At 71.6% G+C, this 26,845-nt stretch overlaps 4 protein-coding genes across 6 annotated transcripts; 1 reads left to right on the plus strand and 3 right to left on the minus strand.

Moving 5' to 3' along the window:
• Positions 1-484: 484 nt before the first annotated feature.
• On the minus strand, positions 485-1,925 carry MIP (major intrinsic protein of lens fiber). Its single transcript, XM_032204790.1, has 4 exons — positions 1,566-1,925; positions 1,137-1,301; positions 941-1,021; positions 485-667 (listed from the first exon to the last, which is right to left on the minus strand). Exons 1-4 carry the CDS (start codon positions 1,923-1,925, stop codon positions 485-487), a joined length of 789 nt encoding a protein of 262 aa, XP_032060681.1.
• A 916-nt stretch (positions 1,926-2,841) lies between these two features.
• Positions 2,842-5,012, minus strand: LOC116499871 (lens fiber major intrinsic protein-like). The gene is made up of 4 exons (XM_032204722.1): positions 4,998-5,012; positions 3,653-4,210; positions 3,493-3,573; positions 2,842-3,054 (listed from the first exon to the last, which is right to left on the minus strand). Exons 1-4 carry the CDS (start codon positions 5,010-5,012, stop codon positions 2,842-2,844), a joined length of 867 nt encoding a protein of 288 aa, XP_032060613.1.
• Positions 5,013-6,456: 1,444 nt separating this feature from the next.
• RBMS2 (RNA binding motif single stranded interacting protein 2) lies at positions 6,457-9,400 on the plus strand. 3 transcript variants are annotated; one of them, XM_032204797.1, is made up of 13 exons: positions 6,457-6,522; positions 6,698-6,849; positions 6,962-7,020; positions 7,157-7,248; positions 7,360-7,517; positions 7,658-7,737; positions 7,830-7,939; positions 8,079-8,125; positions 8,235-8,328; positions 8,447-8,494; positions 8,900-9,007; positions 9,112-9,186; positions 9,269-9,400. In XM_032204797.1, exons 1-13 carry the CDS (start codon positions 6,457-6,459, stop codon positions 9,353-9,355), a joined length of 1,176 nt encoding a protein of 391 aa, XP_032060688.1. In that variant the 3' UTR covers positions 9,356-9,400. The 3 variants fall into 3 exon arrangements, with proteins under 3 accessions (XP_032060688.1, XP_032060689.1, XP_032060687.1); XM_032204798.1 differs by having other exon boundaries at positions 8,945-9,007; XM_032204796.1 differs by having other exon boundaries at positions 7,157-7,517.
• Positions 9,401-13,455: 4,055 nt separating this feature from the next.
• On the minus strand, positions 13,456-26,258 carry BAZ2A (bromodomain adjacent to zinc finger domain 2A). The gene is made up of 29 exons (XM_032204723.1): positions 26,216-26,258; positions 23,450-23,587; positions 22,259-22,840; positions 21,564-21,749; positions 20,741-20,944; positions 20,194-20,421; positions 20,052-20,112; positions 19,845-19,953; positions 19,562-19,663; positions 19,240-19,450; positions 19,064-19,125; positions 18,826-18,891; positions 18,552-18,743; positions 18,185-18,439; positions 17,675-17,889; positions 17,514-17,588; positions 17,163-17,325; positions 16,999-17,058; positions 16,777-16,912; positions 16,076-16,689; positions 15,727-15,952; positions 15,414-15,569; positions 15,174-15,337; positions 14,815-15,098; positions 14,598-14,730; positions 14,364-14,510; positions 14,055-14,281; positions 13,829-13,972; positions 13,456-13,735 (listed from the first exon to the last, which is right to left on the minus strand). Exons 2-29 carry the CDS (start codon positions 23,583-23,585, stop codon positions 13,567-13,569), a joined length of 5,307 nt encoding a protein of 1,768 aa, XP_032060614.1. The 5' UTR covers positions 23,586-23,587; positions 26,216-26,258; the 3' UTR covers positions 13,456-13,566.
• Between the last annotated feature and the right edge of the window lie 587 nt (positions 26,259-26,845).

Consider the following 26,845-nt stretch of genomic DNA (forward strand, 5'->3'; position numbering starts at 1 on the left):
CCCCTGAGGCGCGGGAACGGCCGGCTCCCGCCAGCCCCCGCGCGGTTGCCGTGGCGACGCGGGCCCGGCCCGGTCCCCCCGGTGCCGCGGTCCCCCCGCGCCCCAGTCCCCTGCGCATTGGTTCCGGCGCACCTTGGTTCCCCCCGGTTCCCCCGTGCCCCCCGGTGCCCCCCCGGTTCCCCGTTCCACCCCCCTCCCCCCCCCCATCGCCGGCCGAGATCGGTTACCAAAATAAAGCGCAGGTTTAATTCACCGAACACAGAACTCCCGCCGCGGCGGGGCAGAGCGGGGCAGTCCCGGCTCGGTACCGGCAACCCTGGCTGTACCGGGCGGTTCGGTCCCGGTCCCGGTGCCGGTGGCCGCCGCCGCCCGCCCGCTGTGCCGCACACACACGCACGCACCACACGCACCGCGGCGGCCCCGTCACTGCAAAGGCGCGGGTGGGTGCGGGGGTCCGGTACCGGCTCCCCCCCCGGGGCCCGGCCTACAGCCCCTGCGTCTTCAGCTCCAGCGGCTCGGCGGGCGGCTCGGGCGGTGGCTCGGCGGCGGGCGGCTCTCCCTTGAGGATGGCCAGGCGCTCGGCCAGGCTGCGCGGCCGCGGGCACAGCGCGAACTCGTAGAGCAGTGCGGCCAGCACGGCGCCCAGCAGCGGGCCGGCCCAGTACACCTGCGGGGGGGCGGCGTGGGAGCGGGCCCGGCCCCCCCCCGTGCCCCCCTCCCGGTCCCGAGGTTCCCCCCCTGGGCTCCGGTGCCGGCCCCGGGACGCCCACCCGTCGGGGCGTCTGCAGCCCCGGGGGCTCCCCGTGTCCTAATCCCGTGTCCTAAGCAAGGGGGGGGCCGGGACCTGTCCCCCAGGGGGTCTCTGGCAGCCCCCCCTGCTCAGAGGGGTTGCTGTGGGGGTCACGGGGCCGGGCCGGGGCAGGGCCCCCCCTGCACTTACCCAGTGGTTGGTGAAGTTGCGGGTGATGACGGCGGGGGCAAAGGACCGCGCGGGGTTCATGCCGGCACCCGTGTAGTGGATCTGGGGGGGGAAGGAGGGGGTGGTGGGGGGCCGGCTGGCTGTCCCCCGCCCCGCGGTGACGCCGCCGGGGTCCCCGGGTGTGAGGGGAGGGTAACGGGGAGGTCCCCACCCTTACCCCGAAGAGGTGGCCAAGGGCGAGGGAGAAGCCGACGGGCAGCGCGGCTGAGCCCGGGCGCCCGTCGTGGCGGTCGTCGAAGCTGGCGAAGACGCAGAGGATGAACTGGGCGGTCAGCAGCAGCTCCACCACCGTGCCCTGGCCCGGGCCCACGCTGGGGTGCAGCTGCGGGGGAGAGGGGCTCAGCACCCGCCGGCACCCGGAGCTGTTCCCACATCCCCCTCCCGGTGTCCCCCAAGCCGGTGCCCCCTCCCGGTGCCCGATGCCCATCACCCCCCCACGCCATCCCAACCCCCCCAGCACCCCAAACCTCCCCGGTCTCCCATTACCCCCACACTACCCCAAACACCCCCGGGATCCCCATTCCCTCACCCACAGCCCCAAACCCCAGCCACCCTGGACCCCCCCACCCTCTCCCACCCCTCTCACCGCGCTGAGGCCGAGGGTGCCGCGCATGGGGGCCGGTGTCACCCCATAGAGGACGCCAGCCCCGGCCAGGGCGCCCAGCAGCTGGGCCACGAGGTAGCCCAGGGCGCGGGGCAGGGAGAGCTGCGAGGCCATCAGGAAGGCCAGCGTGATGGCCGGGTTGAGGTGCCCCCCGCTGACGTGCCCCAGCGCCTGCACCAGGGTGGCCTGGGCCAGCCCGAAGGCCAGGGCGGCCCCCAGGACGCCGTGGGGGCCCGGGGCCCAGCGCAGCGAAGCCCCCAGCCCCAGCAGGGCATAGAGGAGGCTGCCCAGGAACTCGGCCAGGACGGCCCTCCAGAAGGAGGACGAGCGCAGCTCCCGCATGGCCTGGCCCCGCTGCCCGCCGCGGCCCCGCTCCCCTCCCGGGGGCCGCCCGCACCCACCTTTATACGCCCCCCCCAGCCGGCCCCGGGGGGTGGGACCCCACCGCCGCCACCCCCCCTTAACCAGTTCGCTGCCCTGGATAGGGGGTGGGTGAGGGGCTGTGTGGGACCCCAGTGCCCCCCCCGGGGCAACCCCATGCCCCCAGGAGAGCAGGGACCCCCCCGGAGCCGCACGACCCCCACCCTGGGGCCGCTGTCCTGGGGGGCTGGCTCTGACCCACAGCTGCCCTCTGTGGGTCCTGGGGTCAACAACCGGCTTGAGGGGTGGGGGGCAGCACCGAGACCCCCCCCAGCCAGGTTTTGGGTGACACTGCAGGGGGGCAGTGCTGGGAGCCAGCCCACCCCAACCCCACATCTTGGGGGCTGGGGGTGCCCCCGGTTCAGCCCCACATCCCGGGGGCTGCGGCTGCCCCCCCCCCTCCCCCGGGGGGGCCGTGGTGGCCCCCCCGCCCCGGCGCTGGTTATTCAGCCCGGCTTAGCGGGCGCTAAGCCCCCGGGCGGGGGGATTAGGGCCGGGCCCGGCCATTGGCGCCCACAGGAATCTGCCGGGGCTGCAGAGGCTGCGACAAAAAGCTTTGCTGCGCTCAGCGCCCGGCAAGGGACGGGAGCAGCCCCTGGCCCCCACCGTGGGGCACAGCTGGGGGGGGTGAAGGGATGAAGGGAGGGCCCCCCCCCAGCGACCCCCAACCCCCCGGACCCCCCTAGCCCCACAGCACCACTCTGCACCCAGCTCTGGCCCCAAGCCGCCTTTAATCCCCAAGGGGAAGGAGGTTGAGGGGAGGGGGTGCAAGGAGCGGGAGCCCCCCCCCGGTCCCCCTTTTTCTGCTGAGGGCACCTCATCCCCCTGCTGCGGGGGCTCAGGCTGCGTCCTGGCCCTGCTGGGTTGGAGGGGGACCCCTGGGGGGGGCAGTGGAGGGCGAGGAGGGGGTCGGGCTCGTGGCCTCCACCGGCGCCACGTCCCGGCAGGCGAGGCAGGCGCCCAGCTTCTCCCGCGAGGCACCGGGGGCGAAGACGAACTCGTAGGAGAAGGCAGCCAGCACCGCGCCCGGCACCGGCCCCAGCCAGTACACCTGGGGGGGCCGTGTCAGGGGGCACCCAAGGGTGGGGGACGTGCTCGGGGGCTGCCAGGGGGATGTGGGAGCAGGGGTGCCCTAAGGGTGCCAGGGGATGCTGGGGCAATGGGGCGGGGGGGGCACACCAGGGATGGAGGCTGATGGGAGGGACCTGCTCTAAGGGTGAGGGCCCAGGGGGGGTCCCATGTTTGGGATGGGGACACCAGGGGGCCCTGCCCCAAGGTTGGGGATGGGGGGGACCTGTCCTGTGCTGGGGGGACCAGGGGGACCCAATCTGGGGGTGCAGCGGAGGGTGAGAGAAGAGCTCCCTGTCCTGGGGGGAGGATGGGGCGGGGGGCAGTTCCACGCTGCAGCCAGGGGCACCCATCCCCACAGCGGTGTCTTGAGGAAGGCTGGGGGGATGGGGCACAGCACCCAGGGGTGCCACCGACTCACCCAGTGGTCGTCCCAGATGCCGGTGACGATGGCGGGTCCCAGCGAGCGGGCTGGGTTCATGCTGCCCCCCGAGAACGGCCCCTGGGGGCAGGGAGTCAGGGCTGGGCAGGGGGCCGGCAGCCCCACGGTTGAGGTGGGGGCACACGGGGGGGGTCCTTACCGCAGCCAGGGCGCCGGCAGCCACAGCGCTGCCCAGGGCCAGCCCGGTGGGGCCGGCCGCCCGGTTGTTGGCGGTGGCGAAGGCGGCGAGCGCCAGCTGGAAGGTGGCGAAGGTCTCCCAGCCCCACGCCTGCCCCACCGTCCCCGCCGCACTCACCTGCAGCCACAGCCAAGCCTCAGCGCCTGCCGGCACCGGGATGGGGACGGGGATGGGCACGGGGACAGGGGGGACGCTCACCCTGGTGACCAGGCTGGCATCGTCCGGCAGCGCCGAGCGCGCGGCGGCGGAGGCCAGCACGGCCCCGGTGCACTGGGCCAGGAGCCCGGCGGCCCCGCGCAGGGCGCTCAGCTTGCGGGTGCAGAGCAGCGCCAGCGTCAGCGCCGGGTTGGCCTGGGGGGCCCCGAGGGTGTGGGGCAGCGCCGCGGCCGCCAGGCCCCCCGCCAGCGCCGGTGCCAGGGGGCCGGGGGTCGCCGAGGCGCCCAGCACCACCCCCACGAAGATCAGCGTCGCCAGCGCCTCCGCCAGCACGGCCCGCCAGAAACAGGCGCTGCGCAGCTCCTGGGGGTGCCACGGAGAGGGGCGGGAGGTGACGGGGTGACAGGGTGACATGGTTATAGGGTGACATGGTTATAGGGTGACATGGTCATGGGGTGACACGGTTACAGGGTGACATGGTGACAAGGTGACATGGTGATGGGGTGACAGGGTGACGGGGTGACACGGTGGTGGGATGACAGGGTGATGGAGTGACAGGGTGATGGGGGACGTTGGTGGTGGGGCACCATGGCAATAGGGTGCCGTGGTGACAGGGGACCTTGGTGACTGGTTGCCATGGCAACGGTGTGTCATGGTGACAGGGGACCTTGGTGGTGGGGTGCCATGGTGATGGGGGATCCCGGTGATGGGGCGCCATGGCAATAGGGCGCCATGGTGACGGGGGACCTTGGGGACTGGTTGCCATGGCGACGGTGTGTCATGGTGACAGGGGACCTTGGTGACGGGGTGCCATGGTGATGGGGTGCCATGGTGACAGGGCGCTATGGCAATGGGATGCCTGAGCCATGGTGATGGGGGGCCTTGGCAATATGGCAACTGAGTCACCATGGCAACCGGAGCCCCCCCAGCAGGAGGGGGCTGCCATGGCAGCTGTGGGGTTGCTGAGCTGGGGTCAGGGTCAGGGTCAGGGCCACGGCTGGGGGCACACGGGGACCCCCAGGATGGGGTTAGGGGCTGAGACCTCAGAGCGGGGGTTGTGGGGCACGGCAGGGGCTGCCCACCCCCACCCCAGGACCCCACAGTCAAGGCTGGGGGGCAGGTGGGGGGCAGAGGGGCACCGGGGCCTTACCTCCCTGATGGCCATGGCGCAGCTGCGGGGTGAGCGCAGAGGATGCCCAAGGCGGGGGCACCTCCCACCCCCCCCTTCCCACCCCCCCCCCCGGATTTAGGAGGGGGGGGAGACCCCACGCTCAGCACAGGGCATCGCCGGAGCACAGGAGGGGGCTGCCCGTGGGGCACAGCCATGGATGGGGGGGGGGCTGCAGGGGTCCTGGATGGGGCTGGGGCACCCCAAGGTGCTGTGGGTGCCATGGCAACGAGCCGGGGCACTTTGGGGGGTTGCCACGGTGACCAGCGCTCCATCCCCAAGGGAGAGATGAAAGGCAGGGATGAAAGGAGATGGGGGGGGAGTGAGGGGTGCTTATGGGGGGGGGGGCAGCCCCAGCAGCAAACGGGGCCGGCCCCGCTCACGCAGCGGCACCGGGGGGGTGCTGGGGACCCCTGTGCCGGGGGGCAGCCGGGAAGGCTCGGTGCTGGCGGCTTGGGGGGGGGGCTGCAGCCCGTGCCCACCGCTGCCCCCCAGCCCCTGCTGCCTGCTGGGGGGGGGGGGGGGGGGCCGGGCCCCACGTCCCTGCCAGCTCAGCAGAGCGCGGCCCCGCACGTGGCGTGAGTCAGCGGGGTCGGTGCCCGAGGGCCTGGCTCAGCACGGCCCGGCCTGAAAGAGCCAGAACAATCCCTGCACAAAGGGGCGGACGGACACGGGGACGGACACGGGGACGGACACGGGGACTGCGGGGTGGACGTGCGGTGGGCACCGTGCAGATGGGGCCTGGGAGGGATGGGGGGGGGCAGCCCCATCGCCCCCATCGCCCCCCCCAGCCCCTCCATGGGGCACAGGCGCTGTGGGGAAGGGCCCCGCCGCCTGCCCTGCCCCCCCCAGGACCCCTCAGGCCCCCCAAAAGCCCCCCAGCCCCCCCCATGCTCCCTGCCCCCCCCCCTCCCCGTCCTGCCCCCAGGAGCCCCCTTGAGGGGTGAGGGGAGGGGGCAGGGTACAGAGAGGAGCCAAAATGGCGGCGCCCAGCGCGGCTTCAGGCGCGGGGCGGGGCCTGTCCGGCGTCACGTGCCGGGGGAGGGCGGCACCAAGATGGCGGGCGTGCGGGAAGGGAGGGGGGGAGAAGGGGGGGCCACGTGACCGCCCCCTCCAAAATGGCCGCGCCCACGGCTCCGTGCGCCCGCCCCGCTGAGGCCTAATGGCGGCGGGCGGGCGGGCGGGGCCGGGCCGCCTTAAAGGGGCCGCGCGGCCCCAAATGGGCTCAAACCCCAACCCTCAGCACCGGGAGAGCCCCGTACGGGCCTGGGGGGAGGGCACCGACCCCCTCCGTCCCCCCCCGAGCCCCGCGTTGAGCCCCGGTGGCGGCGCGGGGAGCGCGGGCGGCGGGCGCTAGGACCCGGGCGGCGGCGGGGCCCGCCCCGGAAGCGGCGTGACGTCACGCGGAGCCGCCCCGCCCCGCCCCGCCGCGCGCTCGGCGATGCTGCTCTCGGTGCCGCCGCGCCCCGGCCTGGCCGCGTTCGCCTGCAGCAAGGGGGGCAAAAAGGTAAAAAAACAACAAAATAACCCCAAAATAAACCCAGAACCGGGGGAGAGGGAGGGGGGGGGGTGCGGGAGGGGCCTAACCCTGCCCCGCCTCCCCCGGGGTGGGGGGTGGGGGGAAGGGACCGGGGGGGGTTAAACCGGCTCCGTGCCCCCCCCCCCCCCCCGGTTCCCAGCAGCCCTATGTGCCGCCGCCGCCAGCCATGGGCCCCCCCAGCCCCGGCCCCTGCCCCCCCGGGGGGGCGGGCGAGCAGCTGAGCAAGACCAACCTGTACATCCGCGGGCTGCACCCCGGCACCACCGACCAGGACCTGGTGAAGCTCTGCCAGCCGTGAGTGGGGCCGGGCAGGCCGCGGGTGCGTGCCTCCGGGGGCGGGGGGGGGGTCACCGGAGAGGGGAGGTGCAGGGGGTGACCCCCCCCCCGGTGTGTGTGTGCCCCGCAGGTACGGGAAGATCGTCTCCACCAAAGCCATCCTGGATAAGACGACCAATAAGTGCAAAGGTTTTCTTTTTTGGGGGGGTTTTGGGGTCGCTCCCCTCTTCTGGGGTCCCCCTCGGGGTTTGGGGGTCCCCCTTCTTGTTTATAGGGCCCCCCCCCAACTGCCTGTCTGTGCTTCTCCCCCCCAAAAACCCTCCAGGCTACGGCTTCGTCGACTTTGACAGCCCCACGGCGGCCCAGAAGGCGGTGACAGCGCTGAAGGCCAGCGGGGTGCAGGCGCAGATGGCCAAGGTACGGGGTCCTGGAGCCCCCTCCCCACTGCTCCCCCCATTCCGGGGTCATCCCGATCCCGTGCGACCCCCTGACCCCCCCCCACCCCCCCCCCCGTGTTCCCCATCGCAGCAACAGGAGCAGGACCCCACCAACCTCTACATCTCCAACCTGCCGCTGGGGGTGGACGAGCAGGAGCTGGAGGCGCTGCTGAAGCCCTTCGGGCAGGTGGTCTCCACCCGCATCCTGCGGGACCCCCACGGGGCCAGCCGCGGTGTCGGCTTCGCACGGTACGGGGCCGGGGCAGGGGTTGGGGGGGGGGACCCAAAATAACGAAGCGGGTGGGGGGGGGGGGGGCTGTGCGAGCCCTGGGATGCCCAGGAGGGTCTCGGGTGTTGCCCCCGCGCCCCAGCCCCGCTCCCCCCACCAGGATGGAGTCCACGGAGAAGTGCGAGGCCGTCATCACCCACTTCAACGGGAAGTACATCAAAACGCCCCCGGGGGTGCCAGGTAGGCCGAGGGGGGGGGCAGAGAGGAGGGGTCCCAGGCGGCGGGGGGGCCGGGTGGTGGCACTGTGACACTGACACCGCCCCCCCCCGCAGCCCCCCCGGACCCCCTGCTCTGCAAGTTCGCGGACGGGGGGCAGAAGAAGCGGCAGAGCCAGGGCAAGTTCGTGCCCAACGGGAGAGCCTGGGCCCGGGACGGCGATGCGGTGAGTGGGGGCCAGCAGGAGGGGGGGGGCAATTTGGGATTAAAGGGGGGGTGCAGCAGGGTCTGCCTCCCGGCAGGGACCCCCCCATTGGGGCCGAAGGGGCCGTGGGGCAGCCCCAACCCTTCTGTGTCCCCCCCAGGGCACCGTGACCTTGGCCTACGACCCCACGACGGCGCTGCAGAACGGGTGGGTGCTCTGAGGGGCCGGTGGGAGGGGGGGGGGGGGGCTGCTGGCTGGGCTGCACGCCCCCCACCCCCCCCACCTCCCCCCCCTAAACCCTCCCCGTGCTCCCCAGCTTCTACCCCGCTCCCTACGGCCTGGCCCCCACCAGGATGATCGCGCCCACCGCCCTGGCCCCCTACCTGCCCTCGCCCGTCTCCTCCTACCAGGTACGTGGGGGCCCTGCGGGACGGGGGTGTCCCCACGGGTCTGTGGGGGGGTCCCTGTGGGGCCGGGCCCCCCCCGGGGTCGTGCCCGCGGCCCCCCCCCTCACCGGCTGCTCCTCAGGTTCACAGCCCGGCCTGGATGCCCCCCTCCTACCTCGTGCAGCCCACGGTGAGCCCCCGGGGGGGGGGGTTGGGGGGGGGGAGCTGGGGCCCTGCCCCCACACCTGCCCCAGGCCACGCCCCCCCGTGACCCCGCCCACTTGCCTCCGAGGCCCCGCCCACTTTGACCCCCTGTGAGGGTGCCCACTTTGCCCCTGGGGCCCCGCCCACTTTGCCCAATGCCCCGCCCCCTGTGCCCCAAGGCCACGCCCCCATCCCAGCCCCACCCATGGCCACGCCCCCAACACTAACCACGCCCCCAAACATTGGCCACGCCCCCACCCCTGTGCCCTGCCCTTCCCTCTGCCCCCTCCAAGTCCCCAGGTCCCCCTCTCCCCCCTGCCCCCCCTCTCCCAAATGCCCCCCCCACTTCTCCCCCGCCCCCCCCGTGCCCCCCCCTGACGGAGCCGTGCAGGGCGCGGTGCTGGCCCCCGCCGTGGACCACGCCGTCCCCCTCCAGCCCTCGGTGGTGGCCCCCCTGGCCCAGCAGCTCGGCCACCTCTCGCTGGGCAGCACGGGCACGGTAAGGACCCCCCCCTCCTCCCCCACCCCCCCCCCCACGTTGTGCCCCCCCCCAGCCCCCCAGCACCCTCCTGACCCCCCCATTTCATCCCGCCCCCCCCCCAGTACGTGCCTGCCACCGCCCTGCCTGGAGCCTTCCTGCCGCCGTACCCCCCGGTGCCGCCCGCCATCCCCCTGGAGGTAAGCGCCGGGCACGGGGGGGGGCGTTTTTTGGCCGGGGGGGGGGGGTCCCGGCCCCCTCCCCACCGCCACCTCCCCGCAGGACGGCAGCGCCGCACCGAGCCACGGCCACGGCCCCGTGGAGTCGCCCTCCGAGCCCAGCGCCTTCCCCTACCCCTACCCCAAGTAGCAGTGGGGTGAGGGGGGGGGGGGCGGTACCGAGGGACCCCCCCCACGCTGCTGCCGTTCCCCCCTCCCCGGGGGTGGAGCCCCCCCCCCCGGCTGCCAACTGCAGGCGACGTCGCCCCTTCCTCTGCTCCTCTTCCTCTGCAAGGGGGGGGGCCTGAAATGAGGGGCCCTGTGCTATTGGGGGGGGGCGGCCCCGCAGCTCCCGCAGTGTCTTTGCTGCCCCCCCCCCCCCCACCCCGTAACCCGGGCAGCCCCCCCCTCGGAGGGCTTTTTTTCCTCCTGCATTTTATAAAAAACGAAAACATCAAAAAAAAAAAAAAAAAAAAAAAAAAAAAAAAAAAAAAACACCCCCCCCCCCGGGGGGGGGGGCTAGGGCTCCCCAGCTGCAGCAGCCCTGGCCCCCCCCCCCCCCCCACCAACCTTGTGCTTCCACGGCCCGCAGCCCCCCGCCAGCCCCCCCCCCCCTTGAGCTGCGGAGCCCCCCCCGTGCCTTCTGCTGCCCGGTGTCAGTGCCCCTGGCTCTGGGGGGGCATCGAGAGGGGGGGGAGAACAGTGACAAACCCCCCCCCAAAACGCCCCCCCCCCACACATAAAGTCCGGCTCCCCGGGCCCCAGCCCCCCAGCAGGCCGGGGGTGCTGCCCCTCCTCTGCCCCCCCCCCCCCCCCCCCGCAGCCATTTCTGTCCCCGGGGGCTGGGGGCTGTGCATGTCCCCCCCCGCCCCTTGCCCCCAGCCCGGGGGGGGGCAGGACAAGTGCAATAACCCCCCCCCCCCCCCCCACCGCTTCTACTGGCGACGGGCGCCCCAAGGGCCAGCCAGGCACTTTAGACTCACCCTGCCCCCCCCCCCCCCCAATTTCCCCCCCCCTCAGCCTCTCTGGGGGCCACCGAGCCCTCCCCCCACCTCCCGCCGTGCCCCCCCCGCTTGCGCAGCGACAATCAAGGGGGGGCCTGCGGGGGGGATGGGGATGGGGGGGGCGTCTCTTTTAACCAAAGATTGGGGGTGCTGAGCTGCCCCGGGTCCCCCCCCAGCGTTATTCACCCCCCCCCCCGGGTCCGTCCGTCTGTCTGGGGGGGGGGGGCAGCCCCCTCTCCCCCCCTGCCCCCCCCCCCCCCTCAGCTTCCAGCTGTGGGGCCGGCTGTGCCCCCCCCCCCCAGTGCCAGCTCTGCCCAGGGCTCCCCCGGTTCTTCCAGCCCCCCCCCAGTGCAGGGGGGGCCCCAGACCCCCTCCCTGCCCCCCCCCCCCCCCGGGGCAGTGGGCTTCCCGGGCCCCCCCCATGGGGCTGAGGGGCCCCCCCCGGCCAGCAGGGCCCCCCCTTTCCCCCCCCCGCCACACATCTACCTCACCCCACAGCTCGGCGCGTGCCCAGCCCAGGTTTTTTTGCCGGGGGGGGGGGGGGGGGTCATGGCCCTTTGCCCCCCCCCCCAGGCTGGCAGCGCCCCCGGTTTCCAGCCATCACCCACCGCTCGTTGCTGCTAGCGCTGCCCCCCCTCGGGGTTGGGGGCCCCCCCCCAAGGAAGGAACCAAAGAGGGAGCCCTGCAGACGCCCCCCCCACCCCCCCCGGGGGGGCCCTGGCGCTGAGCCCCCCCCCCAAAACCCTATTTCTGGGGGGGCTGAAGGGGATGGGGGAGTGGGGGGGGCAGGGGAGGAGGGGTGGGCGCTGGGGTCCCGCCTGCTGGAGGGGGGGGGGGGGTTGGGGGCCGAGATGCTGTGGCCCCCCCCCCCCGCCCCAGGCCCCTCGCGCCCCCCCCCCCTTTAATTTATACGTAGCGCATTTTGTACAGGTTTTTAAGTTGCTTTTTTTTAAGAATCTCGAGAGGTTTCTAGTTTTGTATTTCTTCCTCCTGCTTCCGCGCTCCGGCCGCCTCGCCCCCCCCCCCCCAACTCCCCCAGGACCCCTTTGCCCCCCCCCCCTCCACCCCACACCCCCCCCCAGCTCCCCCTTCTTCCCTCCCACCCCCCCTCCCCTCTTTTGGAGTTTTTTTTTTGTTTTCTTTTCTTTTTAAATAATAATAAAAAAAAAAAAGGCGAGAAAAGCGACTGCCTCTGTCGTGTGTTGGGGGGGGCCCCCCCCAGAGACGGCTCGGACCAGGGGGTGTCTACCAAACGTGAGTTTTTTATTCTCGTAACGCGACACGCACGGTCCTACAGCTCGTGGGGACACCGACAGGCAACCGACAGGAGGGCGAGAGGTGGCGGGGGGGGGGGGGGGGGGGGGGGGCTTTGTTTTTTTTTGTGTTTTTTTTTTTATTTTTTTATTTTTTTCTATTTTTTTTTTTCTCCTTGAAACCTTATTAAAAATGAGATTGGTCCTAAAAATATAGAAAGAAATCAATTTAAATTCACCAAAAACCTGTACATTTATCAAAAAAGTCACTAAAACGACACGGCTGGTTATAGAAAAGGCGGCCGGGGGGGTAGGGGGGGGGGGTGAGGGGGGGGGGGGGCTGTGGGAAAACGCCCCCGGCCCCGAGCTGCCCCGGGGGGGGGGGCGATGCAGAAAGGGGATGGTAAAGGGGGGGGGGGGGGGGGCAAAGGGGGGGGGTGAACTTGAACTGAAGGAACACGAGAACGCTGCGGAGACTCCCGAGAACTTTCCCACGACGGAAAAAAAAAAACAAAAAAACAAAAAAAAAAAACAAAAAATAACCAAAAAAACCAACAACAACAACAACAAAAAAAAACCCTAAAAGCTGAGGGCTCCGAACCATGACCGAAAAGCAAACCCCAACAAAAGTTTGTTACAGCGCAGTTCTTTAGATAAAATATAAATATTTATGCGGCATAGAAAGTCAGTTCAAAGAGACTTCAAATCCACCTCTTGTCTCAAAAGCAAAAAAATAAAAATCAAACCAAACGTTTCTGAGGTTTATCCGATAGAAAAAAGGCTACTTTGAAAGACGCGGGGGTAAGGGGGGGATGGGGGGGGCGGGGGGGGGCGCGGCCGGGGCCCCCACCCTCCGCCCAGGTAGGTGAGTTGTGTTCAGTGCTCTGTGGGGGGGGGGGGGAACGCGCCGGGGCCCCCCCAGCCCCGCCGGCCGCCGAACCCCAGAGCGAGTACCCGTAATATCCTGGCCGGCGGGGCTGGGGGGGCCCCCACCGTGGCCGCAGGACCCCGGCCCCCCCCCTCCCCCGTGTCACCACCCGGCGTGGCCGTAAACCCCCCCCCCCCCCCCCAAAAAAATCCTAATTCCTGGTGGGGGGGGGCAGCAAACGCCTGCCTGAGGCTTCAAGTCCCTGCTTTGGGGGGGGGGGGGGGATAGGGGAGGCCGGGCCCCCTCCCCACCTGGAGCTGCGGTAGCGTCCCTGAGGGGTCCCAATTTTTGGGGGGGCGGGGGGGGGGGCCTCGCAGAGGGGTCGGGGGTGGAGGGGGCCGGGGTCTTCCTGAGAAGTGGAGGCAGGGAAAGGGCCGCGGGGCCCCCCCCGCCCCCCCCCCATCCCCGTTTGGTCCCTGGAGCCAGGTGCGGGGGGGGGCGAGAGGGGGGGGCAGCGCCCACCCCGGCGCAGCGGGCGGGGGTCCTACAGCAGAAGGGGTGCACCGGGGGGGGAAGGGGGGGGCCCTCCCGTAAAGTGTCTGCGCGGGGGGGGTGGGGGGGGTCCTGGCCGGGCCGGCGAGCAGGGGGGGGGCCGCGGGGGGGGGGGCTAAGTCCACTTTACTGGCCGTTAATGCATGTAGACGCTGCACAGGAGCGCTCGGACACATTCACTACGAACTATTGCTATTATTAAATATTCCCAGCGGGGATTATTTCGCTTTCCTCGTTTTTTGTTTTTTGTTTGTTTTTTTTCTTTTTTTTTTTCTTTTTTTTTTTTTTTGTTTTGTTTTGGGGTGTGAGGGGGTGAGGGGGAAGGATACGGGGGGGGATAGGGGGGTGGAGGTTGGGCTTGCTGCTGTTTTTAAATCGGAAAATAAAAATTTAAAAGAAAGAAAGAAAAAAACACCTCTTTTTTTTTTCTTTTTGGCTTACACAGTCTGTGAGTTGGTGGTGCTGGGGGGGGGAGAGAGGGGGGGGCAAGGGAGGGATTTTGGTGGTGGTGGTCGGGGGGGGGGTCCGGGCTGCGGGAGGGGGCCGGGCTGGGCCCCCCCCCAACCCCCTCCGCCCACCGGTGAGGGGGGGGGGCCCTGGGCAGCGGCCCCCAGCCCCCGCGGGGTTCAGCAGGCAGCGAGATGGGCTCCGGGCGGGGGGGGTCCCCGGGCCGGGGGGGGGTCGCTCACGGCCGTGCCGCGTGCTTTCCCTGATAAAATTCCTCCCACCGGCTCTCGAAGAACTTGCGCATGACGTGCCCGGCCTTGCCCACGTCCGAGTCGTCCTCGTTGAAGGTCTGGCAGTTGTCGAACACCAGCAGCGCGTCGGCCGCAAACTCCTCCGAGCTCGAGTACCTGCGGGAGGGGGGGGCGGTCAGGGATGGGGGGCGAGGAATAGGGGCCGGGGGAGGGGGGGGGGGACACGGAGAGGGGGCGCCCCGCGCTCACCCGCCCCGCAGCAGCCGCGTGCGCATGGTGGCGAAGTCCATGGGGTTCTTGATGATCTTGCGGTAGCCGGGCACCAGGCGCGGGTTGACCGGCTCCAGGAAGGGCCACGCGTCCTCGTGCGACTCCATCTCCATCAGGATGATCCTGGGGAGGGAAGGAGGCGCTGGGGAGGGGGCCTGGGGGACGGTGTGCCCCCTCCCAACCCCGTGTCACCCCCAGCACTCACTCGCAGAAGGTCAGGTCGCTGGGCTGGCTCCGCAGCGTGGCGCCGCGCCGCTTGGCCGGGGACAGCCCCTCGGCAGCGTGGCGGGGCAGCGGCTGCCCCTCGCGGCGGCGTGAGGCTGCCCGGCGCCGGGGGCTCTCCTCCTCCTCCGCCGAGCCCCCCCCCAGGAGGCGTCCCCGCTTCCGCTTCTTGCCTCGCCGGGGCGAGCTGGGGTCCCGGTACGCCTCCGCCTGCGGGGGGGACCGGGAAGGGGTCACCGTGGGGGCAGAGCTGGGGGGTACCGTGTGAGCCGGAGGGGGTCCCGGTGCCCACCTGGGAGACGCAGACAGAGCAGAACCAGTCGCCCTCGGGCACCTCGGTCATCTTGGGCCGGTGGCAGTAGAGGTGGCAGCCGCGGTCGCAGCCGTCACACAGCAGCAGGTGCTCGTCGTCGTCCCCACGCCGGCACACCAGGCAGGTCTGCGGGGTCCGGCGGGGGCGTCAGGGGTGCCACGGTGTAGGACCCCCCCCCCAAATACCACCCCCTGGCAGGGCGCGGGCTCTCACCACTTTGTTGACCGACTTCTCCCAGGCGATGGATTTCTCCAGCTGGTAGATGCAGAGGGAGACCTGGGCCGCGCTGCGGCACCGCTCCAGCGTCTGCCGCCACGTCCGGACCCGGGGGGTGATCTCGTAGGCGCTGCGGGAGGAGGGACGGGGGGGGCTCAGCCGAGGCGTGGGGGTCCCGCTACCAGCCCCCACCCTGCACGGACAAGGGGCTCACATCTCGGTGGTGCCCAGGCTCAGCTCCTCGGGGCCGCTCAGCACGGCTTTCTCCACCACCACCTCATGCAGGGGCCACAGCGGCTCCTTCAGGTAGCGCCGCTCCACGTTCTGCTCCAACGCCGCCAGCCGCAGGACCGCCAGGTCCAGGGGGTTGTTGCGCTCGCGGCACAGCGGCAGCCCGTCCCGCCGGCTCCGGACCGTGATGTCCTCCAGGGGCTCCACCTTGTGCTCGCAGTACCGCAGGTCGTCCCGCGTGGAGTCGGGGCTGGGGCACGTCCAACCCTGCGGGAGAGAGGGGCTCAGGGAGGGCGCCCGGACCGAGGTCACCGCGCGGGCAGCCCCCGGCCCAGCGCCTACCCGGATCTGCAGGTCGGCCATCAGCACGCGCTGCTCCAGCTCCTCCACCCACTGCAGGATGGAGAGGTCGGTCTCGTAGGCCCTCTCCATCACCGACCACTGGGCCAGGGCTTCCTGAGACACGGCGGCGCCGGCCGCCTCGGGGCGCAGGTGGAAGATGGGGTCTGGGGACAGAGGGGGAGGTTGGTGGGGGGGACGCAAAGCCAGGCCCGCGCCCTGGGCCAAGGGGGCAGCTCTTACCCGTGGTGGCGCGCAGGCAGACCTCCCGCAGGTACTCCTTGTGCTTGGTGAGGTGCTTGTGGAGAGCCTTCTCCCGGATGCCCCGTGGGTGCAGCGCACGAGCCACTGCCTCCAGCTGCTCGGGGTCCTGCAGCCACCACCAGCCGCTCTGCATCTCTGCAAGGCAACACCACGCAGCTCAGCTCGGGGGCACCGGCACCCCCACCCCACGGCCTCGCATGGCAGAGCCGGCCCCAAAACCCAGGGGATTTCCCTGGGGAGAAGCAAGGCCACAGCTCGGCCTGGGAGCCGGGACCTCTGGCATGGCTCTCACCAGGGGGAACGGGCTGCTCCGTCAGCTGGGTCAAGTACTTCTGCTCGATCTGCTTGAAGAACTTGGTCGGAGGCCGCCCTCGGCGCTTGGGCTGCCCCGGCACGTCCTGGAGCTTCTCCAGGCTGCTCCGGTTCCTGGGGCAGGCGCCGTGGGCCTTGGCGCCAGCATGGACCGGGGTGGAAGCGAGCAGGGGAGACGTGGGGTCATCAGCGGGGAGCCCGTTCAGCTGCAGGGGACAGAGCCCGTCAGACAAGGGGACAGCCCCGCACCTGCTCCTCGCCCCCCCACCCCAGCACCCCTCGGCCCCCTCCCCGTGCTCCAACCATTGCGGTCGGCCCTGGGCACCCACCTGCCTGGCCGAGGCCTTGGGCTGCTCGCCCCGGGGCTGGCCGCGGGGCTGTGAGGTGGTGCGTGGAGAGGGCTCGGCTGAGGAGGTAGCGAGGGGGGGTCGGTTGTCGCAGGGTGTCCGGGGCAGCAAGTTGAACCAGGGCCCCTGCTTTTCCACGGCCTCTGTGGTGCTCTCCTCCTCCGCCGTGGGGTCGGCCAGGGTCTCGAGCGGCTGGAGCCCCCCTTCCCCGTTGCCGGGGCTGCTGTCCGGGGTGAGGACCGAGTCCTTGAGCAGGGATGACTGAGTTTGGCTCAGCCAGGAGAGGAAGGCGGACTGGCTGAGGTCGTGCTGGCTCTGCCCCAGGGTCATCGGCTCCTCCAGGACCCCGTTGATGGGGGGGGATTTGGGCCTGCAGGGTGGGGGCGGCTCCTCCTTGCTCTTCCGCGGCAACTCCTTGCTCTTCCGTGGCCGCCCCCGGGCACGCGAGGCCGTGCAGTTCACCCGGCTGGGCACGGGCACAGGCACGGGCACGGGGACAGGGACGGGCACCTCCACGTCCATCGGCTCCTCCTTCACCGGCGCCACGTGGGAGGACGGCTTCTCCTCAGGGTGCTCCTCAGGAGCCGGATCAGCTGCTGTGAGGACAGCGGGAGGTGAAGGGGGGGGTGTGCAGCAGTGAGGTGGGGTCTGCAACGTGACCCCGGAGCCCAGTCCCAGCTCACCTTCTGCACCCTCCACGAAGATCCCTCCCAGGTGGGGCAGCACCCAGTACCGGCGCCGGTACCGGTCCTGGCCCAGCGAGGCCGCCCGCAGCGTCTGCGAGGAGTGGAGCAGCTTCTTGCGAAAAAACATCTGCCGCTGCGGGGAGAGTATGGGCAGTGAGGGACGGGCACCGGGGGACCCGCAGCACCGGGGGACCCGCAGCCCCTCCGCCACCCGCACACCTTGGCCAGCTTCTCGATCTGCCGCTCGAGCTCGGGGACGCTGGAGGCGGACGTTTCGGCCTGGGGGAGGCAAGGAACCTGTCAGGGAGGCATCGGCAGGACCAGGAAGAGATCCCCGAAGGCCGCCCCAAACTGCTCCCCGTCCCCGGTGGCCACATCCTCACCTCCTCGTCCCGGCGGGATTTGCGTCCTCGGCTCTCCTCCTCCTCCTCCAGCTCCAGGCTGGGCTCCTCCGTCAGGCGGGAGCTGCGCCTGCGCCGCCCATCGTCCAGGCCGGTGATCTCCGACTCGGGGCGCCCCGTCTTCTTGGCCAGGGCCACCTTCAACCTGCCGAGACGCGGCGCAGCGTCCAGCACCCGCCTGCTCTCTGCCTCGCTCCCCGGCAAGCTGAGGCGTGCAGGCACCCGGCGGCACTGCAAGAACGCCCCAACCCTGCTCGAGCCCCAGGGGCGCGGAGGGGAAGGTTTTGGAGACCGCGGGCAGGAGGCAGCCACGTCCCAAGGCACAGCACCCACCTGCGCAGCCGGCCCTCGATGATCCACTTGCTCTTCCTGTAGTTGGCCATGCTCTCCAGGGTCTTGTCGATCTCGCTGCAAGGGGACGAGGGGCTCAGCTCCACGCAGCTCCGCGAGGAGGACAGCAGCAGAGCCCGCGTTCGCCCCGAGCCCGCACTCACTTGATGATGAGGGTGCTGCTGTTGAGCTCGTTCACCAGGAAGGCCAGGATGGCGGCCTTCTTGTCGGGGGGCAGCGCCTGGAAGGGCTTCGTGCGCAGCCCCTCGCACAGCTCGTCCTCCGCCCCGTACGCCGTCAGGAAGCAGCGCAGCACCTCGGAGACGGTGTCACGGTTCAGGCTGATCTCTGACACCTTCTCCCCCAGGATCTTCAGGGACTGGGGAGCAAGAAGGGGTGTTAGGGAGCGTGGGGGAGTCAGCAGGAAGGGAAAAAACAAAACAAAACAGGGACACCAACAGCTGAGCTGGGAAAACCCAAGCTTGAGAGGGGGTGAGCCCAGGGGTGTCCCAGGATGAGGTTAGGAAGTGGAGGGGCACGGGGGGAGGCAGGGGAGGCTGCAGCAAGGACAGCACCTCCCGGAGCACAACACAGGAGCCTTGTGGGCACCAACAGCCCTACTGCCTGCGTGTGACAGTGGACACGGGGACAGGGATGGGGACGCAGCCGCTCACCTGGCAGTAGGGGGGCAGCCCGGGGTCGTAGAGCGCAGCCTGCAGCAGCCTCACCAGCAGGTCCTGCACCTCGCCCGCGCTGTCACCCACCCCCAGCAGCCCCTCCTGCAGCGTGCACAGGCTGGGCACGTCCTTGGCCGGGTCGAAGCCCAGGACCTTGCCGTAGCTCTGGAGGAACTCCACCACGGTCAGGCAGTTGGAGAAAGCGTGGCTGGGCAGGACGAGGCCCGGGATGCGGGAGAAGGCCGGCAGCGGCTGCAGGGCAGGAGAGGGGGCAGTCAGGGCACTTGAGGCACCAGCCGGGCTATTTGCCCATGGGCTCGGCCCAGCCAGCTGCCCCCAGGTCTCGCTGCAAGGCCCAGCCCACCTGGTGGTCCCCCAGGCACATGTCCTCCGTGGGCTTCTTCATCTCCTCCAGGATGAGCTGCTGCCGCCGCCGCTCCTCCAGGCGCCGCTGGGCCAACAGGCCCTTGTCCACCTTGCGAGCCCCTTTGCCCTTCTTCTCCTTGGGCCGCACTTTTTCCTTGCCCTTCTCGGGTTTGCCCTTCTTCTCCTTGGCCTGAGAACAAAGCCCCGGGATCTGTGGGGACGGGGCTCCACCTCCGCCCCCTCCATGGCCCCCACAGCCACCGCAGACTCACCTTGGACTTCTTCTTGGCTTCCTTCGCTTTGGGAGCTTTCGCTTCCTGCTTCTGCTTGTTCTTGGCCTGGGAGGGACAAGACCCAGCTCAGGGAGATGGCAGCTGACGGGGAGGGCACAGCAGCAGCCCCCTGCCCCAGCCAGTGGGCACAGCTGGGGCCCACGGGGCTGCGGGACATGGAGGACCCCCAGAACTGCCCCCAGCCCTCGCCCTGCCTTCCCCCCACAGCCACCCGTACCTTTCTCCTCATTTTCTTCTTGATCTTGCTCATTTTCAGCTTGTCCTCATCACTGAGCACCTCTGCGAGGGCAGAGAAGGAGGCTGGCACCAGGGAATGGGTGCCAGGGCTGCAGCCCCCCTGCAGGGTGGGCTGTGAGGGGCAGCACCTGAGCTGGAGGGGCCGGGGAGGGGTACCTTGGGCTTCCAGCCTCTTCAGCAGCCGAGCGTCTGTCTTGCTCAGCAAATCGACCATCTTCACCTTGGGGGGCCGGCCCCGGCCGCGCTTCACGGCGGGCGTCTCCTTGGTCTTGGCCTTTTCCGCGTTGCGGGGACGTCCGCGCTTGCCCGTGATGGCCTGGATGCGGGACGGGATCTCCTCGGGGCTCAGCTTCACCCACTGCAGGCCCTGCGGGACACAAGGTGGTCACCCCTGGAGGGGACACCCCCACGGCCCCACGGTGCCACATCCCACAGAGCAGCCTGGGGTCCCACGGCCCGGCCCGGGTGCCCGGCGCACCTCCGGCGTGTCCCGCTCCTCGTAGAAGTCTCCAACCGGCATGCGGGGGCTGAAGCTGAAGTGCTCGCGGCGGACGTCCTGCACCACGTTCCTGCTCAGGTACTGGGGGCAGGAGGAGGAAGAGGAGGATGAAGGCCGTGAGGGTGCACGAGAGGAGGGGACTCAGCGCTCCCGGCCCCCTGGCAAACAGCGCCTGCCCTCTGCAGCGGGGAACTCCGGCAGAGCTGGGGGCTGAGCAGGAGCTGGCCCCTACGGCAACGCTGCCCTCCCCCCCTCGCCGTACCTTGATCACCTCCGGGAACTGCTTCATCCTCTTCCCGCAGGGCCCGTAGTACCAGGTCTCTCCCTGCCAGCGGTGGTTCCCCTTCTTGATCCGCACCTCCCTCCTCCACCTGGGCACAGGAGCGCCTCAGTCGGGGCCCGACACGGCCTCGGGGCCACGCGGGGCCCTGTGGCCATGGGATGGAGGGATGGGGACAGGGCCACGTACCCGTGCTGCAGCGGGAAGCGCACCTCCTCCGGGGTGGCGATGCGCCTGCGGGGGGCATCCCCTGCGGGACAGAGGGGACCTGAGCTCGGCGAGCGCTGGCGGTGCGCTGGGCACCCAGCCAAGGGGGGGGCTCTGTCCTCACCTCCCGCCGACACGCTGAGCGGGGCGGCCTCCTCGCTCTCGCCTTCTGGCGCAGCTGAAGCCTCCGTGCAGCTGTCAGCAGCCTCCTCCTCCTCCTCCTCCTCCTCCTCTTCCTCCTCCTCTGCGGAGGGGGATGCGGACTCTGGCTCCAGTGGAGCGTCGTCGAGCTCCAGGGACCCCGACTCCTCCGGCCCCGCGTGGCTGCTGCTGTTCAGGTCTAGGCTGCTGTCTGCAGAGCCAAGGTCAGGGACGTCACCGCGAGCTCTGCTCCCTTCCTGCTCCGCCCATGGCAGCGGACAGCCCCCACCCGCCGAGCACGAGGACAGGGCTGAGCATCCCCCTCCCCGTGGGCAGCCCGGGCAGCGTTTGGCCCCGCACCAGCTCCCCCCAGCACGCTCCGAGCCGGGGCTCCCCGGGCTCAGCACCGGGAGCTGCGGGGTCCCCGCACACCCGCGGCCCCGCACAAAGAGGCACCGCACGGCGGCTGGGTGGCTGTGCTCCCCCCGTGGTGGTGGCAGCCGGGGGGGCTCGTGGGGCCGTCCACGTACCGTGCAGGGCGGGCGGCGAGCCGGGGCTGGCGAGCAGCGGGGGGGCCGGCCGGCTGGCCGCCAGCAGGCTGAAGGGGCCGGCGGCGTGCAGGGGGGGGCTGGCGGAGCAGCGCAGGCTGGGCACGTCGGGGGGCTCCTCCAGGGGGGACTTGTCGCTCACCAGCTGCGAGTCGTCCATCGCGTAGAGGTCCCCGGTGCCTGGGTCTGGGGGGGGGATCAGCACCAGGACCTCGGTGGGGCCACGCGCAGGGGGCCCCCCAGTGTCCGAGCACGTTGGGGGCACGCAAACCCACATCTCCGCTCCCGGGGGGGCGGCTGGACCCGCTGGGGGGAGATGGCCTTGGGGACGAACAAACCCCCCCCCTCCCCCCCCGGGGCCAAAAAGGCGCCGGCAGAAGAGGGGTTAAGGGATTTCGGCAGCCCCCAGCCACGCCCCCTCCTTTGGGAAGCGGAGCCCAAAATGGCCGTGGTGGCGGTGGCGGTGATGTTCACCAGCGCGGAAGTTCAGGCGCTGAGTAACAGCTTCGTCACGGAGCTGGGAAGGGAAGGAAGGGAGCGCGGAGGAGGGCTGGCGCGGGAGGGACGCGGGCGCGGGCCCGCCCCTCGCCTGCCCAGGGCTGGCGCTGCTGGAGGAGGCAGCGCCGGAGGCCTCGGCCTCCACCATTGCCATCGGCCTCCGCCGTCGCCGTCGCCCGTGGGAGAGGGTCCCGCGCTGCCCCGAGGAGGTGGGACGGGAGCGGAGGCGGCCGCCCCACGCCGCTGGCCGGGAGCTGCCCGGTACGCACCCGGCCCCCAGACCCCAGTGCCGCGGCGGCCTCCCTACCTCTGTCCAGGGCCTCGAAGGGCTCCAGGGGGTCTTCGCTCAGGATGTGCGCGTCCTCCAGCGGGGCGGTGATGGGCGACGCGTCCCCCAGGCAGCCGCTGCCCACGTCGGGGGCCAGGACCGAGTCCTCCTGGCTCAGCGGCACCACGGCGGGGGCAGACCCGTTGTAGCTGCAGAGCTTCAAGTCTAAAGGGAGGAAGAGTCCGAAAGCAAACCCTGGGGCAGGAGGCTCTCAGGAACGGAGCCCGGGGCCCAGCCAGCCCTGCCCCGAAGGTGTCACGCGGCGCGACCCGCTGCTCCTGCCCGACCCGCTGCTCCTGCCCTCATCCCCACGCCACAGCTGTTTGCTGCCCAGCCTCCTCCCGTCCCTTCCCACTGCCTCCCAGGGCCACGCTGCCACCAGTCCCTCCCAGCGCCTGTCCCGGGGTCTCTGCGGGATGCCAGCCCCCAGGGAGTCCCGTGGTGGGTGGGCGGCTGCAGGACCCTGGCTGCTGCCCGCCTCTGCAGGCGGCTGGGATCGCTGCTCTGCTGGCAGCGACACCACAGGCGACGCTCAGCCCAGCCTAACAAGATCCCAAAAGCTACTCCACACCGCAAGAGGCCAAACCCCGGCGGGACTCATGGCGGGGGGTGAGGCCGGCCCTCCCCAGGGAGCAGAACGCCCAACGCGGCGGATCCCGAGCCAGGGCTCCTACCTGGCTGCGTGTCCTCCAGCTCCATGCTGCCCACCAGCCCGCCCCCGTTCTCCACGATGGCTGGGGACAGCTCCTTGGCGGCCTCGGCATCGCCCTCGCCGGCGCCTGGCTCCTCCGGTGGCAGCGGGAAGGGAGGCTCGCCAGAGCCCAGCATGGGGGACGGCTGCGAGGCCGTGTAGAAGCTGGCCGGCCCGTTCGGCATCAGCTCAAAGTTCTGGTCGTGGAAGGAGTCATACAGCTCCTGAGAGTCAAAGTTCAGCCCCATGGAGCCGGGGGTGCCGTTGCCCCACAGCTCCTGCCCGGTGCCCCGCAGGTTGGCGCCGTGCCCCGGGGAGGCCGGCCGGGACCCCCCCGCCACGCCGTTGAGCGGGAACGGCGCGAGGCTGGGGAACGGGGCGGCGCTGGGGCTGCCGTCCTTGAGGCCACCCGCGCCGGCCGGCTGGTACTGCGTGTAGTCCCAGAGGCAGTCGTAGGAGCGGAGGTGAGGCGTGCCCGAGGAATGCGTGCTGGAGGTGAAGGTCCCTGAAGTACTGGTGTGAGATACAGTAGAGAAGCCGTTGACATTCATGCCCCCGTTCAGACCTGCGGAGAGCGAGAGGGGAAGAGATGAATGCGTTAGCAGCACGGCAGGGACTTCCCAACATCCAGGCCACACGAGAGGGCTTGGGGACAGCCGGACCATGCCCCCCGCCCTGCCCCAGCACCAGCATCGCTGCGCGGAGCAGGCTGCTCCCTCCTGGCGTGGAGGAACCGACCCCGTGGTGCTGTGAGCAGCAGGAGGCGGGGGATTAGCCGAGTGCCTGGCAGGGCTGCGCAGGGATCAGCCGGCTGGCCAAATCCACGCACAGCCCCCGTTCTGGCCTGGCCGCTCTTTTCTAGGCCAAAGCGACCGGGGGCGTGTAAAGACCCCTCCAGCCCCCAGCCCCTATGTGGCCGGAGTAAGCCCCCGAGGTTCACCCCCATCCCTGCTGCCCTGGGACTCCCCGGCATGGTGGGGATGCTCCAAAGGCTCCGTGGCCGAGGCTCCCTCCTCGTGCCAAGGACACGAAACCACGAGGGGGACAGTCAGGGCTGCGCTGCCCAGCTGAGCACACGCTCACCAGTGAGCCAACTGCCCCGTAACGAGGGCGGACGCCGTCACCGCAGCCTGGCGGGGGGACGCGGGGTGCCCGGGTGTGCGGTGGCACTTACTTTTCCCTTGCGGGGGGAAGCTGAGTGCAGCCCCGTTGGTGTACAGGCTGTCCCCTGAGGAAGGCGTGGGTTTCAGTCCTGAGGCAGTAGGTACGGAGGAAAGGCCCGGGAAGTTGAAATGGTTGTTTGTGTCCATGTCTGGGAGGGGAGAAGAGGCACGGGGTTACACGCTGCCCGGCCACCCAGCGGGGCAGGGTGGGGGCCCCCACCCACGCGGGAGGCTCTGCCCCACGCCCTGCGCTCGTGCCTGGGCACAGCCGCTCCCCAAAGCCGGCGGCGCCGTGCCCCGCAGGACAGGGCTGGGGCAGGGAGAGCCCCCGGCCGCCATCTGGCAGCAGCCAAAGCCCCCCCCGCTGCCCCCTCACCGAACCCACGGTGCCGCCTCCGCGGCGAGCCGGCCCCAGGCCCAGCAGCGCTGCGTGCGCCGAGCTGCCACCTGCGTGAGCGCAGCTTGTCACTGCGCTCCCATGTCCCCAGGGAAGGCTGTCACCGAGCAGGCTCGCCTGCTCCCCGCACGGGCTTTTTTCCGCGCTGAACTCAGCTCTGTGCCGAGCCCCCACCTCCCCCGGGCTCCTGACCCAGGGCAGGAGCATGGCGTGAGGCACCGGCCCCCCCAGGAGGGTCCATGACCTTGTGGGGACATGGGGGGGGGGCTGGGATTCCCCTGGGAACGCCACGCTTCCCAGCAGACGGCGCCGCAGGGACGGCCAGTCCCCTCGCACCCCGTGTCCCCCCTGCCCGTGGCACGGCCACGCCGCACGGAGCCTGTCCCCTCCCAAAACGCGGCTCCAGGGACGTCTGCGCATCAGCTGCTCCAGGCAGGATCTGGGCTGGCCTCGTTTCACAGCCGGGAGCTGGGGGCTCTGTGCCCTGCTGCCCCCAGCTCCTTGCCCTGAGCCAAGGGGCCGCAGTGGCTCTGTGGGCCCAGCCGATGAGATGGGACCCCTGGGACCCCCTGGGGGCCACGGTCGCCCACCCCACGGACGCCAAACCCGAGAGCAGCCGAGGGCAGAGGCAGCGCTGGCTCCGCCATCCCCTCCGGAAGGGCCGTCGCTGCCACAAGCACGCGGCCTCGCAGCGCAGCCGTGTCGAAACCTGGCCGGGGATTTCATCACGGCTCAGCCTGCGCCGCCCGGGGCTCCAGCGGGGACGGAGCCCCCCTGGCCGCCAGGGACACCGGGCTGATTCATCCGCCCGAGAAACCCGTATGGGCGGTGACGCAGCTGCCGCGCGCATGGCGCTCCCGGGTGTCCCGGGTGTCCCCCCCCCACAAGCGAGCCGGGATCAGATCCCGGCCCCACCACCCCCGGCTCAGCTCTGCCCCTGCCCGCGAGACCCTTCCCTGGGGAAGCCCGGCCAGAGGCCGATGAGAAGGAAGAAAAAAAGCCTTTCCGGCACCTCCCAGCATCTGATGCGCCGGCCGGCCGGGAAAGGCGCTGCGGGGCCGCGAGAGGTCAGAGGAGGCGGCCGGAGGTGCCAGAACCGGACAGGTGGCTGCTGCGGGCTGGGGCGAGCGCCAGCGCCGGGAGGGGGCTGAGTGGAGGCAACGAGGGGGGAGCGGAGCCAGGAGGGAGCGCGGCAGCCGAGAGGGCGGAATAAAAGCAGGGAGGACGGGGAAGCGATGGCAGCAGGCGCCAGGAGGCTGAAGGGCAGGGAAGGGAGCGGTGCTGAGCGGCGACGCCGTCCCCAGGAGGGGAGTGGGGCTCAGGCAGCGCCTGGCGCTGGGGACCAGTGGCGTGCCCGGCGCTGGCACGGGGACACCGGGGCCTGTCCCGACCGGAGCCGCCCTCGGCACCTCCGGGAGCGGTGCCAGCACCCGGCCGCCCGCTGCCAGCCCTGGGTGCGGCGGGCAGAGGCCACCCGTCGCGGCCCTGCTGCAAACTGGGCCAGGCCGTAACCGGAGCCGTGCGGGCGAGGAGGGCGAAGGGCTGGCCGCGGGGATGCGCTGGCACCGGGGACAGAGCCAGGCCCGGGCTGGACGGAGGCGGGGGCCGGGCCCGGTTCCCCCGGGGCTGGCGCAGCCGGTGCAGCAGGCAGCGGTCAGTGTAGCTGCGAGCAAACCGGGCTGGGGGCCGTGAACCCACCGGGACCCGAAGCCCCCGGAGCGAGGGCTGCGAGCGGGCGGCGTTGCCAGCGGGGGCTCCCCGGGAGGATCCTCGGTGGCCCCGGGAGAGGAACCGGGAGTGAAGCGGCCGGGCCGGGGAGGACGTTTCAAAAACAAGGCGACGCAACCCCCGGCTGCCATTTCCCGGCCGCTTCCTGCAGCGGGGGGGGGCGGGGGGGGAACGGCCGGCACCGGGCGCTGAGCCGGGACCCCCGGCCCCGAGCTGCCCCCGCCGCGGCCCCCGGGGCGGCCTCGCTCCCACCCGCTGCTGGGGGGGGACCGGGCCGGGCTCCGGGGAGGAGGGGACGGGGGGGGGACACCCGGGGACGCGCACCGGGCACCGGGACCGGCCCCGGGCTCTCCGCTGAGCCCCGCACCGGGGGAACCCGCACCGGGCACCGGCACCTCGGGGAGGGGGCACCGGGAGGAGGGGACCGGGAGGGGAGAGGGGGCGGCGGGGGGGGCTCACCGGGCACCGGCGGCCTCGGCAGAGCCGGGATGCGGGCAGGGGCTCCCCGGGGCTCCCCACGGGTCCAGGACCGGGTCCCGTCTCCCCCCCCGTCCCCCCTCCCCCCTCCCGTTACCGGCCGTTACCGGCCGCCGCGAAGCGCTCCCCCCCCGTCACCCCCCCCCCCCCCCCCGGCCCCGTTTTCCCCCCGGACCTGGCAGGCGGCGGTGCGGGCCCGGCGGGCGCCCCGGGCCCGGCTCAGGCGGCGCGGGGCGGGGGGAGGCGGCTCCGCATGGCGCGGGCCGGACCGGGCCGGGGCCGCCCCGAGCCGAGCCGAGCGGAGCCGAGCGGCGCAGGGCAGGAAGCGCCGCGCGCCGCCGGGCGGTCCTGGCCCCGCCCCCTCCGCGCCCACGTCACCGCCGCCGCGGTGGCGTCACCGGGGAGCGGCGCCGAGCGTCAGCGGAGGGGGCGGGGCCAGGACCCACGTGGGGAGGGGGGGGGATCCCCGCCCCCGGCGGGGGGAATCCCCCCACGTGGGGCCGCCCCCGCTCCTCCCCCCCCCCCCCCCCCCGCAGTCGGGCCCCGGCCCCCGGCACGGTCCTGGGGGGGCGCCCCCCAAGCTCGGGATCCCCCCCCCCGGGATCCCCGCTGACGTCACGCGGCACCGGGGGGGCACCGGGGAGGTACCGGGGGGGCACCGAGGGGAACCGGGGGGCACCGGGGGGGCCTGCCCAGCGCGGCCACGGCACGAGGGGGGGCCCGGGGGGGCCCAGCACATACCTGGGGGGCCGGAGGGGGCCCGGCGGTGCCAGCCCGGTGCCGGTGCCAGCTCCCGGTGCCGGTG

Source organism: Aythya fuligula, chromosome 29 (genome assembly GCF_009819795.1).
Source record: "Aythya fuligula isolate bAytFul2 chromosome 29, bAytFul2.pri, whole genome shotgun sequence".
Classification (NCBI taxonomy): Eukaryota; Metazoa; Chordata; class Aves; order Anseriformes; family Anatidae; genus Aythya; species Aythya fuligula.